This window comes from Miniopterus natalensis, chromosome 18 (genome assembly GCF_054644295.1).
Source record: "Miniopterus natalensis isolate mMinNat1 chromosome 18, mMinNat1.hap1, whole genome shotgun sequence".
NCBI lineage: Eukaryota > Metazoa > Chordata > Mammalia > Chiroptera > Miniopteridae > Miniopterus > Miniopterus natalensis.
Window position 1 is genome coordinate 24,279,876 of NC_142098.1, and position 14,048 is coordinate 24,293,923.

The 14,048-nt window shown below is 38.6% G+C and overlaps 1 protein-coding gene across 1 annotated transcript in view; it reads right to left on the reverse strand.

Annotated features, from left to right (window-relative positions):
* HYDIN (HYDIN axonemal central pair apparatus protein) overlaps positions 1 to 14,048 on the reverse strand; it is a 241,291-nt gene that overhangs the window by 164,026 nt on the left and 63,217 nt on the right. Inside the window, 3 exon segments of the mRNA XM_087827374.1 lie at positions 4,386 to 4,453; positions 6,005 to 6,228; positions 10,720 to 10,838. Coding sequence (XP_087683500.1) covers positions 4,386 to 4,453; positions 6,005 to 6,228; positions 10,720 to 10,838 — 411 coding nt within the window.

Here is a 14,048-nt window from a genome sequence, read left to right on the forward strand (position 1 = left end):
AATTTCTCCTCTGTAGCTGGGTATCATATTTCAGAAAACCTGTGCAGTGAGACATGATTCTAAATCATACTTGAAAAAACCTTTCAAATAAAAATGGGCTGTGCCCAAATGATATATTTAAGAATATGTTCTTGTAATTGTCTGTAAATTCTTTCGATGGATTTGAGTTTCCCTATACAGAAAGGCCGCTGTCATAAATGTGACTAAGAAATTGTACATTATAACTTTCCTCCCAGGGGAATAGCACCCTTACACAGAAGAGTTATAAAGAATCTTACAGTGCATTAACCATTTGATCGAAAATTTTATAATCCACAATCCTTGGGAAATGTAGGGCATAAAAATAGTATTATCAGTCCTGAGTTGGCCACGCTCTCTGAGGCTCTTGGAGTCTTTTGATGAAGAGTTTTACCTTTAGTTCTAATGTCCATCAGATCAGGCTAACTTCCTCTGGAACTCATAGACTATTCACCTTAGGGAAAAAAAACCTAGAAAATTCATGTCACTACAAGTCTTTTATCAGTCTGAATCAGTATGACTTGCTTCATGCAGTCATAATTAAATATTGTCAAGAACCAACACATCTGTAAGTTCTAGAAGCCTTTCCCTAAAAACTCACCCTCAAGAGTTCTCTCTTCTTTCAACCTCAACAATGAGTACTCTGAAAAAATACACCAATAGTCTTCTTTAAGGGCTTCACTGACCCTGCGGTTAACTATAAGGTGGGACTATGGGTAAAAAGGTGTCCAAAGAAACTGAATTATTGGCTGAAGACGTGCAGAAAACACTCTTACTGGAGACCTTAAATGGAAGTTTGCTAATAAAACTTCCAGAAAGAGATGATCTATAGAAACAGATTGCCATTCCAAGATCCTCAGAACAAGTAGTCTTTACATGAAGCAGAAAGATTCTGCCCAAGACTGGTGGAACAAGATTTTGCTAGATGCCTGACATTACTGATTCTCATACTTTGCATACATTCTTCTTTGTCATCTGGCCATATTACTCTCTATTTACTATCTTAAAGTTATATAATTCTGATATCCCTTGTTTTGTCTCTTACTGATAACTTGCTTGGGTGTGTGGGCTTTGCTCGTTCCTACTATGACCTCTTCTACCAACCTTTCTAAGATCTTTTTATGATCATTACAGTTAAGCTTTGCCCTTGATTCCCTACTCTACACCCTCCTAAAGTCAATTTAAATAATTGAGTAAAATACTGATAGTTCATACCTGGGCCATGGAAGAGACAACTATCATGCATTTTTAAAATGCTTATATTTATCTCCAAAACTCTGCCATCAAACCCTAACTTCTCAGTCCAAATTATCCAATTGTAAAGTACATTGAGTGCCCGGAGCCTTCCAGACTCCTTATTCTCAAACCAACACATTCTTGTGCCTCCTGAAAAATAGTGACTTTACAGAGACTTACCCTGCCCCTTTTGGTCTGTCACCTGGCATATCAGTGGTTACGTGGTACATTTTATTGTTTGACCAGTCTGAGGATTTATCAAAGCCTCAATGTTCCTTCAGGGACAACTGCCACTCAAATTCTACAATCTGACTCTCTCATGCTATTGTAGCTTCAGCCAGCCTAATTAATTATTAGATATGTCACCCAATATCTAATCCTATCATCGAAATCTTTATAGCCATACTACAAACATTTTGGATACCAACCTACTTTATGGTATTTATAATATCCTAACATCATCAATCACAACAGATCCTGAAGCCAAATCTAGATCTTTATCTCTAACATTAACCTCTTGAGGGTTAACAGACACCTCTTTAGGAATGGGCCTTACTGCCAATACGGGGACAATATTACCAACTTCTGTTAGCTTCATGTACTCCCAAGCCCTATGACAGTGTCTGTAAACCTTGCTTAACTCCACACAATATGTCTGTCATCCTGAAATAACTAATAAAATTCCTCCAATTCTGGGATTGCTTAATTTCTCTTTTGCATCTGGAACTATATGCACCCTACTGGTCTTTCATTCCTGAGCCAATGACATGCTTACTTTTACCTATTTCATCAAAGCCCTACTTGCACATGCAAGATAATAATTAAAAGTTGACAATAAATAACTGTCCAATGGGCCATGTCTCTTTGTGACAGGAGGTCAAACTACCTGGAAAAATAATGAGACTGTGTTGAACTCATGAGGACTCTGGTTTCAACTCTGGGATTTGAAAATATCATAAAATAATGTTGAAATGATATCACAAAATTGTCTCTAATTTTGGCTGTTTCAGTGCAAAATCTAGAACCACAGCAAAGTAGCTTGAATTAACTGACCCAAGTGGTTTTGAAAACCAAATAGCCCTAGGTTTCCTGTTGGCAAGCAAAAGAGGCATGTTTTTAGTAACATTTCCTGCCACACTAGAGAAGACTAAGGAATCTATATCCAAACTAAAAGAAAAGGCAACTTAGATTTTGAAGGTGGGCTTAGGAGGGATAAGTTTTCAAATCTCAGACTTGGGGAATCTTGGGTCATGGCTCTGTAGTGTGTTCCAGCCTCTTGTCTAGCTACTGTATCATCAAATGGTTCAATAAGATAGTATACAAGAAAAGAAAAATCCACTGTTTCTAATGTTCACCTAAGCTAGTTATCAAAACTTCTAGCTGAACCAAGTCTGAGAAACAGCTGTTTGAGTATCATTAGTACAGCATTTATGTTAACATTGCAGAGCTGAGCAAGAGGGCAGATTCTGGACAATGAATTCGCTTGAGGTGCTGGCTTGTACTCTGTTTTCTCCCTCGAGGGCAATATGATACAGGGCACATCTCCCAAATGTCCTTGGGCTGGACTCTGTATTTAAATGCCTAGGCAAGGACATGCCGCCGTCATGCCTGGGTTGCCCAGGCCTCTCTGTGGACTCAGTCTGAGCTGTTTGGAGCATGACCGCATAGGTCTGGGTGTACTAATTCACTTCTTATTGCGCATCTGTCACAGTCACCCTTGAGAGAGCATGCCTTTCCTAGTTGGCCACCGGATGACTTTCAAGTTGTAGGTCACTTTTATTTTCCTTCAAAAGAGTCTATCACTCAAACATGCCCTATAAATTAAAAAAAAAAAATCTCTCCAGCCCCTTTCATGTTCTATAGTAACAAACAGATATTCCACTTCATTTAGATAGGCTTTCCTATAGTATGTACCTTACCCAATATAATGTAGATGGGAGGAGCACTGTATAAATAAATATGTTCTGAATAAATAAAACCTTCATAACCCCAGATGTTAAAGCAACTGATAAAGGCATCTATTCAGCTTTTCCTAGAGAACTATTTTTCCCCAAGTAGAAGCAAAAGAACTGAAAGTCAAAATGGGAGGAAATAAAGCAAAGTGGAAAGGATAGTAGAGTATGATTTAGATGAGGGTTTTTCAACCGTTTTAAAAATTATCACCTCCTAAAAAGAACCACAGTGATAAATTAATTTTAAATCAAATCAATTATAATTAGTTAATATGATTTAAATTCTATTTAATTTCTCCCTAATGAGAGAAATCGAACACTAAGGGATAAAATTCTGTTGAGGAAGGTTGAACTCTGGAGGACCACAAACTACTGTTACATTTTAGTTTTTTTTTCAACCTCCAAGAACCAGTTTTTGCCTCTTTGGGGGCGATACATCACTTGTGCTGACAGTAAATGATTTAAATACACCTCAATTGAAATGCTAATTCTGCCACTGCTGTGTGACTTTAGGAAGTTATTTAACTTTTCAATGCTCAGTTCTTCCATCTCTAAAGTGGAGATCTTAAATAGTACCTCCCCATAGGATTGCTAAAAGTTTAAATGAAGTACCGCATGAAATGGATTTAGCAGTGATCGGAATAAATAGAAAGAACCAATAATGGGATGTTTTGCTGCTATCGTTATCATTTTTATTACTGGGGAAGCTTGGATAGAAAATGACTCAGAAATAACTGGTGAGGATACAACACAAAAATACAGAAGAGTCTTCAGTGGGGAGTGGGAAGACGCCTGAATCCACTGAACCACCACTGAGTTCACTGCGAACTTGAGAGCATCTCTGTGAAAAGGCTGCTGTGTGGCCAAACGGGCAAATCAGAATCTGCGCAGAAACAGAACGTTCGCAATGTTCAGATAGAAGAATGAAGCCTGAGGCCGTCTGCGGCTCCCCTACTGGGAGAGGGCGGTCAGCCACGCCTGACAGCTGCTGGTGCCCGGACGCAGTGCCAGCTTTCACACCGAAACGAGGCAGTGGCACCAAGACGCCACTGCTGCAGAGCAATGGAGATACTCAGCTTTTACCCATAAAAAATGGTAAGATTCTTTGTCAGCCTTTCTTCTCCCACATAAAGAACGTAATTCTTCTCTGTTTCTAATTGAAAATGGAAAAATACTCACCAAAGGAAACATCACCGAAGTGCAGAGCAGGAACATTAAAGTGGAAGGTAGGTCCGATGACACAGCCTCTGGAAGCAGGGAGACAAGGAGGGGAGTGGGGAGAAAGTCCAGTGAATGCAGGGTAACAGTCAGCAACCATGGAAAGGAGCAGTGCTGAAAACCCCAATTGGGCATTAAGTCAGTTATAGAATCTAGGATTAAAAAGCCTCAGAGATGATGGTCTATCACAGATGATGGTCTATCTCAGGCAAGAAAGGAAAATTATAGGTCTACTCATATGAGGCACATCCAGCTGAGAATGAAGGCAAACCAGCCTACAGGTTGGCTACGTGACTTGTAAAAGAAGTCCTTTTGCAGAAGGAGAGGGCAAAACAACAGCCCGAAGGGGCCTGAAAGGCACAGAAGGCTAAAGAAAGTGAGAAAGAAGCTCACAAATCTGCACAAAGCAGTCATTTAATCAGTGAAGGAAAAATAAAGAGCTCAATCACACTTGTTCAAAGGCACACACAACTATGGGAACTGTGGCTGAGTTACATCTGGACTTGGACATGGTCACGTCCATTCTAACGGGCTCTGAGTATCAGGACAGTCTCGGTGGAGATTGTGCCCTGCACCTACCAGTGGTCTGTTAAAGGGATAAAGACTGAGAGGTAGAATGATTGAATTATTACCACATGTTAAGTGAAATATTTTGAAGACAAAATATATCTGTGCTATGGTTAAAACTTTATAAAATTACATATGTAAAAATTTGAGGGAGGAAAACTGCGCACGGGTAATTTTTTAAAATCACATTAATGTTTCACTGTTGTTCATCCAACCACTTAAAATATTATGTCATATAGTTGAAGAATGACTAGAAAGAGCAAAAATCCTTCAACTTCGTTCTTATTTCTCAAATTGTTTTTGGCTCTTCTGGGTTTCTTGTATTTCCATATGGATTTTAGGATCAGCTTGCCGATTATTACAAAAAAGGCAGCTGGGATTTTGATGGAGATCATGTTGAATCTATACATCACTTTGGGAAGTATTGCCATATTAAGTCTTCCAACCCATAAGCACAGATATATTTTCACTTACTTAGGTCTTCTTTTAAATTGTTTTCAATAATGTTTTGTAGTTTTCAATGTACAAATCTTGCACTTTTTTGGTTAACTTTATTTCCAAGTATATTATTCTATTTGAACCTATAATAAATGGAACTTTCTTAGCTTCATTCCTAAATTTTCACTATTATTGTCTAGAGGTAAAGCTGATTTTTGTATATTGATCCTGTATCTTACAATTTTTCTGAACTCACTTATTAGCTCTTTAGTTTTGTGTGTGTGTGTGTGGAGTCCTTAAGATTCTCTATACACAACAATGTGTCCTTGTTCTATACGGGTATAGCTTACAGAAAATATTAGATACCAAAATAGCATCTGTATCCATGTTACAATAATCAGTTACGCATGTTTAGTAGGGAAACACTGGTGGGAATTTAAAACACCCCATTAAATTGATGTATTCATATCAGCAAAGACAGTTATTGATATCTAAGATGATCTAGTTGTGAAGCTTAAGAAAGCAGCAGGTAAAAACTTTAGCTAGTTTCCAGGTTAGTTATACACATGTCTTACTTAATAGTCAGTTTCACAGGCTCAGGTGACCCATTGACATTGACCAGGAACTCTTCTTTGAAGTGCCCCAGGATGGCAGAACTGAAGGAAATCTGGATAGCCTGGACTCCGCTTGGTTTGATGATGCCTTCCTTGGGACTGAAAACAAAGCAGGCCCCCAAAGCTGAAGTTGGAGGGACCACATTGAAGAGGGCATCGATGCTGCCTTTGTTGGATAGGATTGCCTACATCGACAGAAAGGCAAGAATGAAAAGGCAGACAATGGGCCTCTGATTCATTTTCATATAAGCATGTGGCTCTAATATTTAATACCAACACAGAGACACTGGCCGGAATTGGAACCAAAGGAAAACTCCAGGGGAGAAATAAACAGTCTCCTTTCTTGAATGTTTGAAGACAGGAGTCCCGAGTCAGAAAGCAATTTTGTGTTTTTGTTGCATCTTTAAATTGGAGTTAGTCCTATGTATTATGCTCATGCTATAAAGACTGGTCATAATCACATCTACTAAAGAGGAGTCTCCTATGTGTGAGGAAGCCAAGATTAACTGGCAAACTGAAAAACAAAAAGCAAGTCAGAAGAGAGGAGCTAGAACTACCTAAGCCTATGTTTATAACGTAGCTTGATAAATATAAATATGACTTCATTGTGGATTCTAGATTGCAAAGATCCTTTCCTGTGGTATTAGATTTCATCCTATTGGGATGATTTTCATCTCAGTCTCTATTAGGTATGCTTATGCAATCAATCATTTTACTCTAGAAACGTTTTATTTCTATATACCAGTGTTCTGGAACCATGCCATTGCCCATACTTGATTGCACACTAGGTATGTGTAAAAAGCTCACGCTCGGCAATCAGGGTCCTCCACAGCTGGCTCAGCCTGCAACTCCCACTCCCACCTGCCACAGTTCCTGCCCATGAAGCTGTACGACAGCCACACAGTTCTATTCCTGAGCTTCCAAGACACAGTCTCTTGCTTGCCAATGCTTACACCTGAACATGTGAACAACACATTCTCTCTATTTATGTAGGAACTGCCCTCAACCTACAAGGAAGGCATTAGAGGAAAAAGAGCACAGGGGAGCATGAATAAACATTCAGAAAGGTGTGTGGAACCTACATTCCATGTCAGGAACCCAGAAGCCAAGGGAGGAGAATTCCCAGAAGGGGCTGAAATGTGGGCAGAGGTTATTGTCTGTTACATACTTTTTATTTTTTATTAGAGGTCATCCCTGCCCTTGAGGAAGAGAGGAATCCAATGGAATGTGTTTGTAGAACCCAGAGTACAAATGTTTGGGAAGTGAGTAGGTGCAAAGGAAATAGTGGTTGACTATTCTCGGTTCTGTTTTGCGAAGATTAGTGGTGGAAAGTGAGAATGGGGGTAGCAACGCTGTGGGAAGGTACGCTAGAGGAGGCCTAGTAGATTTATATTAAATGAGATCATGCATACTCAGTGCCTGGCCTACATGTTTGTTGTTGTAATAGAGGAATGCTGGGTAACCAAGGGAATGGGGTCTGGTGGATGTGGGGGTCCACCAGCTCAGGCTGCCTCGGGGAGAAGCAGGGAAGGAATTCAGAGCTGTAGGACAGAGTAAGGGGCTCTTGCAGAGGAAGAACCACTCTGCCAAGAAAAGATAGACAAAGCACCAAAATAGACATGCAGCTAGTTGCTACTTGACATTTTGTTCATCTTTTTTATTTCCCATTTCCCTCTCTCTCTGTTTTAAGTTCCCTGGCCATAGGAATCATCCTTGGCTTCACCCTTCATTCCTTTCAAAGAGACCATAGAGAAAAGTGATTATGACCAGGGACTCAGAAGCAAAATCCCTGGGTTCAGATCTCAGCTTTGCCACTGATTTAGTAGCTGTGTGACCTTGGAAAACGTGCTCTGCTTCTCTGTGCCCCAGTTTCCCCATCTCCAAAATGTAAGCACTACTGACTTCTCAGATTGCTGTGAAGATGAAATGTATTCATTTATGTAACTTTTAGAATAGCGCCTGGCAAAGAATGCTTAAATGACAGTGACTGCTATGTATAGCCCCAGTGCTAAACAGAATGGGTTTAAAATTTACCTGTGCTTAAGAAGAAACTGACATGCCCTAGTGGAAACTCAAAGGCAAGGCAAACGTGTTGGTGGTAACTCGAAGGGCCCTTGCTCTTCTCTCTGAGAAGATGCACAGATTGTCTTTTTATTTTTTTGGTTAACACCAGTGTTTTACCCAGACTTTCTAATAAGGTGGCAGCTCCTCTGTTTTCAAGAATGTGCATGTCTTTCTCCTCCCCGACTAAGCAGCACCTACTGTGTGCACAGCATCCACTGAGACCTTTTGATTACCGGTATACCCTTACCCATGCAGTCCAACTCCTCGGAGAGAGAACATTTATAGGAGAACTTCCCCTCTCATTTGTTTTCCTTCTGATCACACGGGGGAAGAGTGTGTACTCATGGGGTTCTGGCTTATTCTTTATAGATCTGCTAAGCTCAGCAGTGACTAAGGGCAATAGGTAGTTATTCAAATTTGTCTCAAGGAGGTAACGTAATGAAAGAGAGATGCAATGAGGCATCAGCATTAAATATGCAGAGAGTGCAAAATATTCTCATGAGAAGCACCTTACCATGCCCTTCTCTGCCAGCGCACAGCTCTCAGAACTGTCCAATCAGACATCGCACCTCGTTTAACACTTATTTACCTGGCTGTGGTTTGCTTTACTGTTCAAATCCGTGAGGGTGAGAAGTGGTGGCCTAATGTACACTTGTGCTAAATCTGCAAGAAATTGTTATTACCTTCAGGGAAACCCTATGCATTTTGCATCAGAACTAAAGGCTCTTTTCTGATGTGGTATCCGCAAGACACAGTCTGTAAGATGTGAGGGAAATTCACACTGTATAAATTACAGACAGAATATCAATTTAGTAAGAACTATGGTACCTTTTTATTTTCATCTCTAAGTGACTGTGTTTTCAAAATGCAATACAGGGCAATACAACACAGTAGCCCTGCCACTTTTCATTTTATGAGTCATATGCCTGATTCCTTTATTTAAATTGAGCTCTTGTATATATTCCATCTCATCATGACAGGAACATCTCTGTTTACCTTGCACACCATCCCATTTAGGCAGTAGTTACTCTAGTGAGTGTGGGGATGAATGACACTGTAGAAAGCTCTCAACAGCAGCCGAGCATTTCCCTCCTGGGCGAGGTTAGGCTGGGCTGACGGCTGAGTTGACTGTAGGCTGGATTTGCATATGGTAAGAGTGTAGGTTGAAAAACCAGCAGGCTTTCTCTTCCCACAGGATATAGGGCCCTAAACCCCATTGCTCACTAACATTTACAAGCTGTGTGACCTTGCCAGTTAACAAATGTGGCAGAGTCAGGTTTGCTGTCCCTTCTTCCTGTGCTTACAGCTAGACTACATTTCCCAGCCACCCTTGCAGTTATGGACAGCTAATGGGACTTGAACTAAAGTGATACGTGCCACCTCCAGTGCTACCTCCTAGAAAAATCTCTTGAGTGAAACCCTCTATGCAATTTGCGATACATATGAGACTGCAGAGCCATAAGAGGGAGGGAGCCTGGGTTCTCATTCTCTGCTGGAGGAGAGCCATCCGCTGATTAGTAACTTTGGGACGATATATAAGCAACAAAATAGGCCTTTATCTATTTTGAGAGAATATATATTTTTGCATTTATTTGTCACAGTATCTAACATTAATTACCTTAACAGTAAAACTTCTCTGAGCTTCAGGTTCCTCATTTATAAAATGGGTATAGTCATTGTAGCTGCTCCCTAGGGGTTTTGTGAGGATTAAATGAACTAATAATACATGTTTACTCAACATGCATGAAGGGTGATGTAAACAGACTTAACCACTATCTGACTATTTCTTCTTTGTAAAATAGGTGCAATAAAACCTGCCTTTCACGGTTTTGTAAGGATTAGAAACGATATACACTGACATGCACACATAATAACGCATGGAACCTGACAAACTAATTGAACCTCAAGCACTCATTAAATAATAACTGCTTTTATTATTACCTCTATAGAAATATAAACATTTACAATTTGGATTCTTTCTGGAGTTTCAATGGTTATAGTTTGATACTGTAAAAAAGTGTCCTAGATGCAAATTTATGACACGTGGCACTGAAGTAACTTTGGTCCTTAGAAACCCATGAGTAAATCTTCTAAAAAGTATCATTTTCTATATAATTGGAAAGACAAAGCAGGGATGTGTCTTCCAAGAACACAATGATTGGTTTTTCAATCATGGACTGGAGACTAGTGCATTTAGGGAAAAATTCTGAGGTGTGAAAACAGCTATCCTCATTAGGATATTCTGGAAACTGTAGAAGGCTTTCTCTGTCCTCTGATCTGCAGGATTTATGTTGTCAGAGAACAAGCATGAAACAGATGGGAGATGTATTTATGGAGTTCCCCTTTATAGTCTACAAAATGATGACGATAAAACCAATGCAGTTATGGCTTTGATGTTTTTAGGAAAGTTAGTGGGGGCTGCAGAGGATGGTAAAAGTTGCTCCACTCAGTAAGGCTGGGAAAGGGGAGAAAGTCAGATCGCTTTGGAGTCTGAATAAGTATGAGCAATGGCAAACGGATGTGACTGCGTACATTTCCTATCACTAAAAACACAAACAAAGCAAAACAAGCCGGGTACTGTCTGACTCTCAATGAACAATTCTAGTGTTTACCTCATAACAATGAACAGATCCAACAAAAACTTTTCCAATATCCAGCAACTCAAAGTTGAAGTGAATCTTTGGTCCCATTCCTTCCCCTTTGATTCGGAGGGGCAGACGGATCTCTCGGCCTATAGAAACAATTCAAACTTTATTACCCAAACGATGCTCTATCATCCACAACCGTTACCAATGTAAGCACTCAAGATTATTGCACCAACTCCCTATGCTGGACTGGGGAACTGCAATTTAACTAAGTCTGAAGTAACTTTAATTATTTTTAAGAAACATGAATACTGTTAGTTTCTTAACTTTAGGGACCAGCTTATATTGCAGTTTAGGCTGACATTTTAGCAGGAAAAAAATATTAAAATTTAACCCAGTCTTAGCTATATCCTTAAGTTTCTTTCCTTTTCTTTTTTTGCTGCCTTTCTTTTTTAATCCTCACCCGAGGATATATTTTTATTGATTTTTTTTAAAGAGAGAGGAAGGGAGAGGGAGAGAGAAACATTGATCAGTTGCCTCTGTATGCATCCCAAGCGGGGACGAACCTGCAATGTTACCTGACCCTTACTTTGTAGTTTCTTTCACGAAGAGGTAATGGAATCCACTAAACAGTATCCCTTATTACACATCCACAATGGACTCAGGGTCAATACAGAGCACAAATCTTTAAAGTACTGACTGGTTTTGTTTTCTTTTAAAAAAATGTCCACTTGATAATACATGATCATTATAAAAATGTTAAGAGAAAGTGGAAACTCTCATAATTCTACCATCCAGAGATAACTATTGTCAGTATTTTGGTGCTGATCCTTCCATACTTAATCATATTTAAATTCTGTTAATGTAAACAAGAGTATATGCTATATATTATTTCGTAACCTGCTTTTTTCACTTACAATAAATCTGGAACATTTTTAACACATCATCACCTAAAGGAGAGGTAAATATATTTAACTAGTACCTTTTGATGTAATTAAGTGGTTTCTAACTTTTCACTATAACAAATTATAATGTAATTAATATCCTTGAACATATTTATGGACAATTTTCCTGTATTCTTTTTAAGTACTTTGATGATATTCTATTGCTTCTTGTCTTCCACCATTTCTGTTGAGAAGTCAGGGTAGAGTCTTACTGCTCATTTGAGTTAGTATGTCTTCCTCTGACTGCTTTAAGATTTTCTTATTGTCTTTGGTTTTCAGCAGTTACTATAATGTTCCCAGGTGCGGTTTGAATTTATCCTTCTTGGAATTTGTGGTACTTTTTGACTCTGTGAATGAATGCCTTCAACCAGTTTTTGGAAATTTTTTAGTCATTATCTCTTCAAATAATGCTCATACTCTATTTTCTCATCTTTCCTTCTCTATAGATATGATATTTATCATATATATGATTATTATATATATTTATAACATAGTATATAATGGAAATATATATAATCTTTTTGTTACATTCCACTTCTCTTATGCTCTTTTCTGTACTTTGTCTCTACATGCTTAGTGTGAATATTTTCTTTTATTTAATTTCCAGTTTACAAAATCTATCTCTGTCTGCACCTAATAGGCTACTAAATTCATCTACTGAGTTCTTAATTTGTCATAATAACTTTTTAGTTCTAGACTTTTGTTTAGATTTTTTGTAGTTTCCAAGCCTCTGCTCAATCTTGCCTTTACTAAGAATATTTTAAAAAACTGTGTCTGATAATTCTATTATCTGGATCCCTTTAGGTTTGTTTCTATTGTTTATCTTAACATTCTGTCAGATTGTGTTACCTTCTTATATGCATTGTTATTTTGGTTGAGTCTGATCAGTGTATGCAAAAAGCTATAGAAGTAATTTGAAGTCCTAAAATGTTATTTTCTCCAGCTTCCGGCTGGACTAGAGGGCATTAGCAATCCCAGAAGACCTAGTCTAACTACTCATAGCTTAGTCTCTGAGAGAATTAAGCCTTGTAGCAAATTATTTGAATGACTATTTTCTCTATTCTCCCAAGAAGGGGTTGTAGCTAGTACTAGCCTAGATATAAAAGAGAAGTTACACGTACAATAGATGCCTTCCAACATTAGGGATTAATCATCTCTTGGAACCTCAGTGGAGAAAAGCTGTTGTAATCAAGTTGATACTGATTCAAAGCTGAGTCATTGTGAGGGCTAGTACGTTTCCAGGTGCTGCTTCACTGGGTCCCACCCTCAAGCCTGGGGGATTACTAGGACCCTTTCTCCTTGGGCATCCCATTAACTCCTATGTTTTCTTCCCTAAATCAACTTAACTTTTCAGCTTCCCTGTAGTATCTACCAAAAAGTCAGTGTCGCTAAGAATAAAGAGTCACTGTCCCCTTCCCCCCAAAGTCTAATAGTCTTGGCTTCTTTCTTCTCCTGGATGTTGGTCCCATAATTCTTTACTGTTTAGTAGCTCTGTTTTACCTTTAAAACAGGTTTTCGAAATACTTGCCTTGTTCTTCTAGCTGTTCCTAGAGAGAGAGTTGATCCAAATTACCGAGCCCACCATTACTGGAAACAGAATTGCCAGGATAAAAGATGCACATTTGACATTCTGACAGGTATGGGCATACTGCCCTCCAGAATGGCTGTACCAATGTACACACTAACAACAACAGTATTTAATGGTTCCTGTCTCTCCATGTCCTCCCTGATAGTGGGCATATCACCACTTTAAAAAATCTTTGATAGTTTGAAAGGTTTTCCTTAAATTTGCACCACTTAAATTTCAGTTATTTAAGGAAAATTAAATATTTGCTTTGTGTGTCATGTTTTGAACATTCAAGATACTTTGATGTTCTTTTAGATGTAATTTTCAGTATTATAGCAATACACTTTGAACAACCAAATGGTATTTCTAATTTATTATCATCATTATAATGCCCTGTGACATTTTATGTTCCATTGCCTTCTGTTGCTATTTAGCATCTGTATCTTTAATGCTTTCTCTCCATAACTGTCCTTTTAAAGACGGGAATACTTATCTCTGTGTCCCTTTAGTATTTGGCAACACAGTGGTCATTAGGCAGTATTAGTTTGATTTTAAGAAACAAAAGCAATCCTAGAAATATTTGGAACAGCTAATTTCTTCAAAGAGTTCCCTAACCCATCTGATCCCTGGAAAAGAGGTTTCTCTAAAGACCAGGTATTAGTGTTGGCAATACTCTAGAATATAAGTAAAATTTTCAGAGAGCCTAAATCTTGCTACCCTACTCCATTATTTTAGTGTTTGAATCTATTTGCAATGATTTGTACTCCTTTGTCAAAAGAAAAGTGTTTTGACAGAGATCCAACTTTTGGAATAGCAAAGAAAGGGAATTGCAAATATATTGTGGA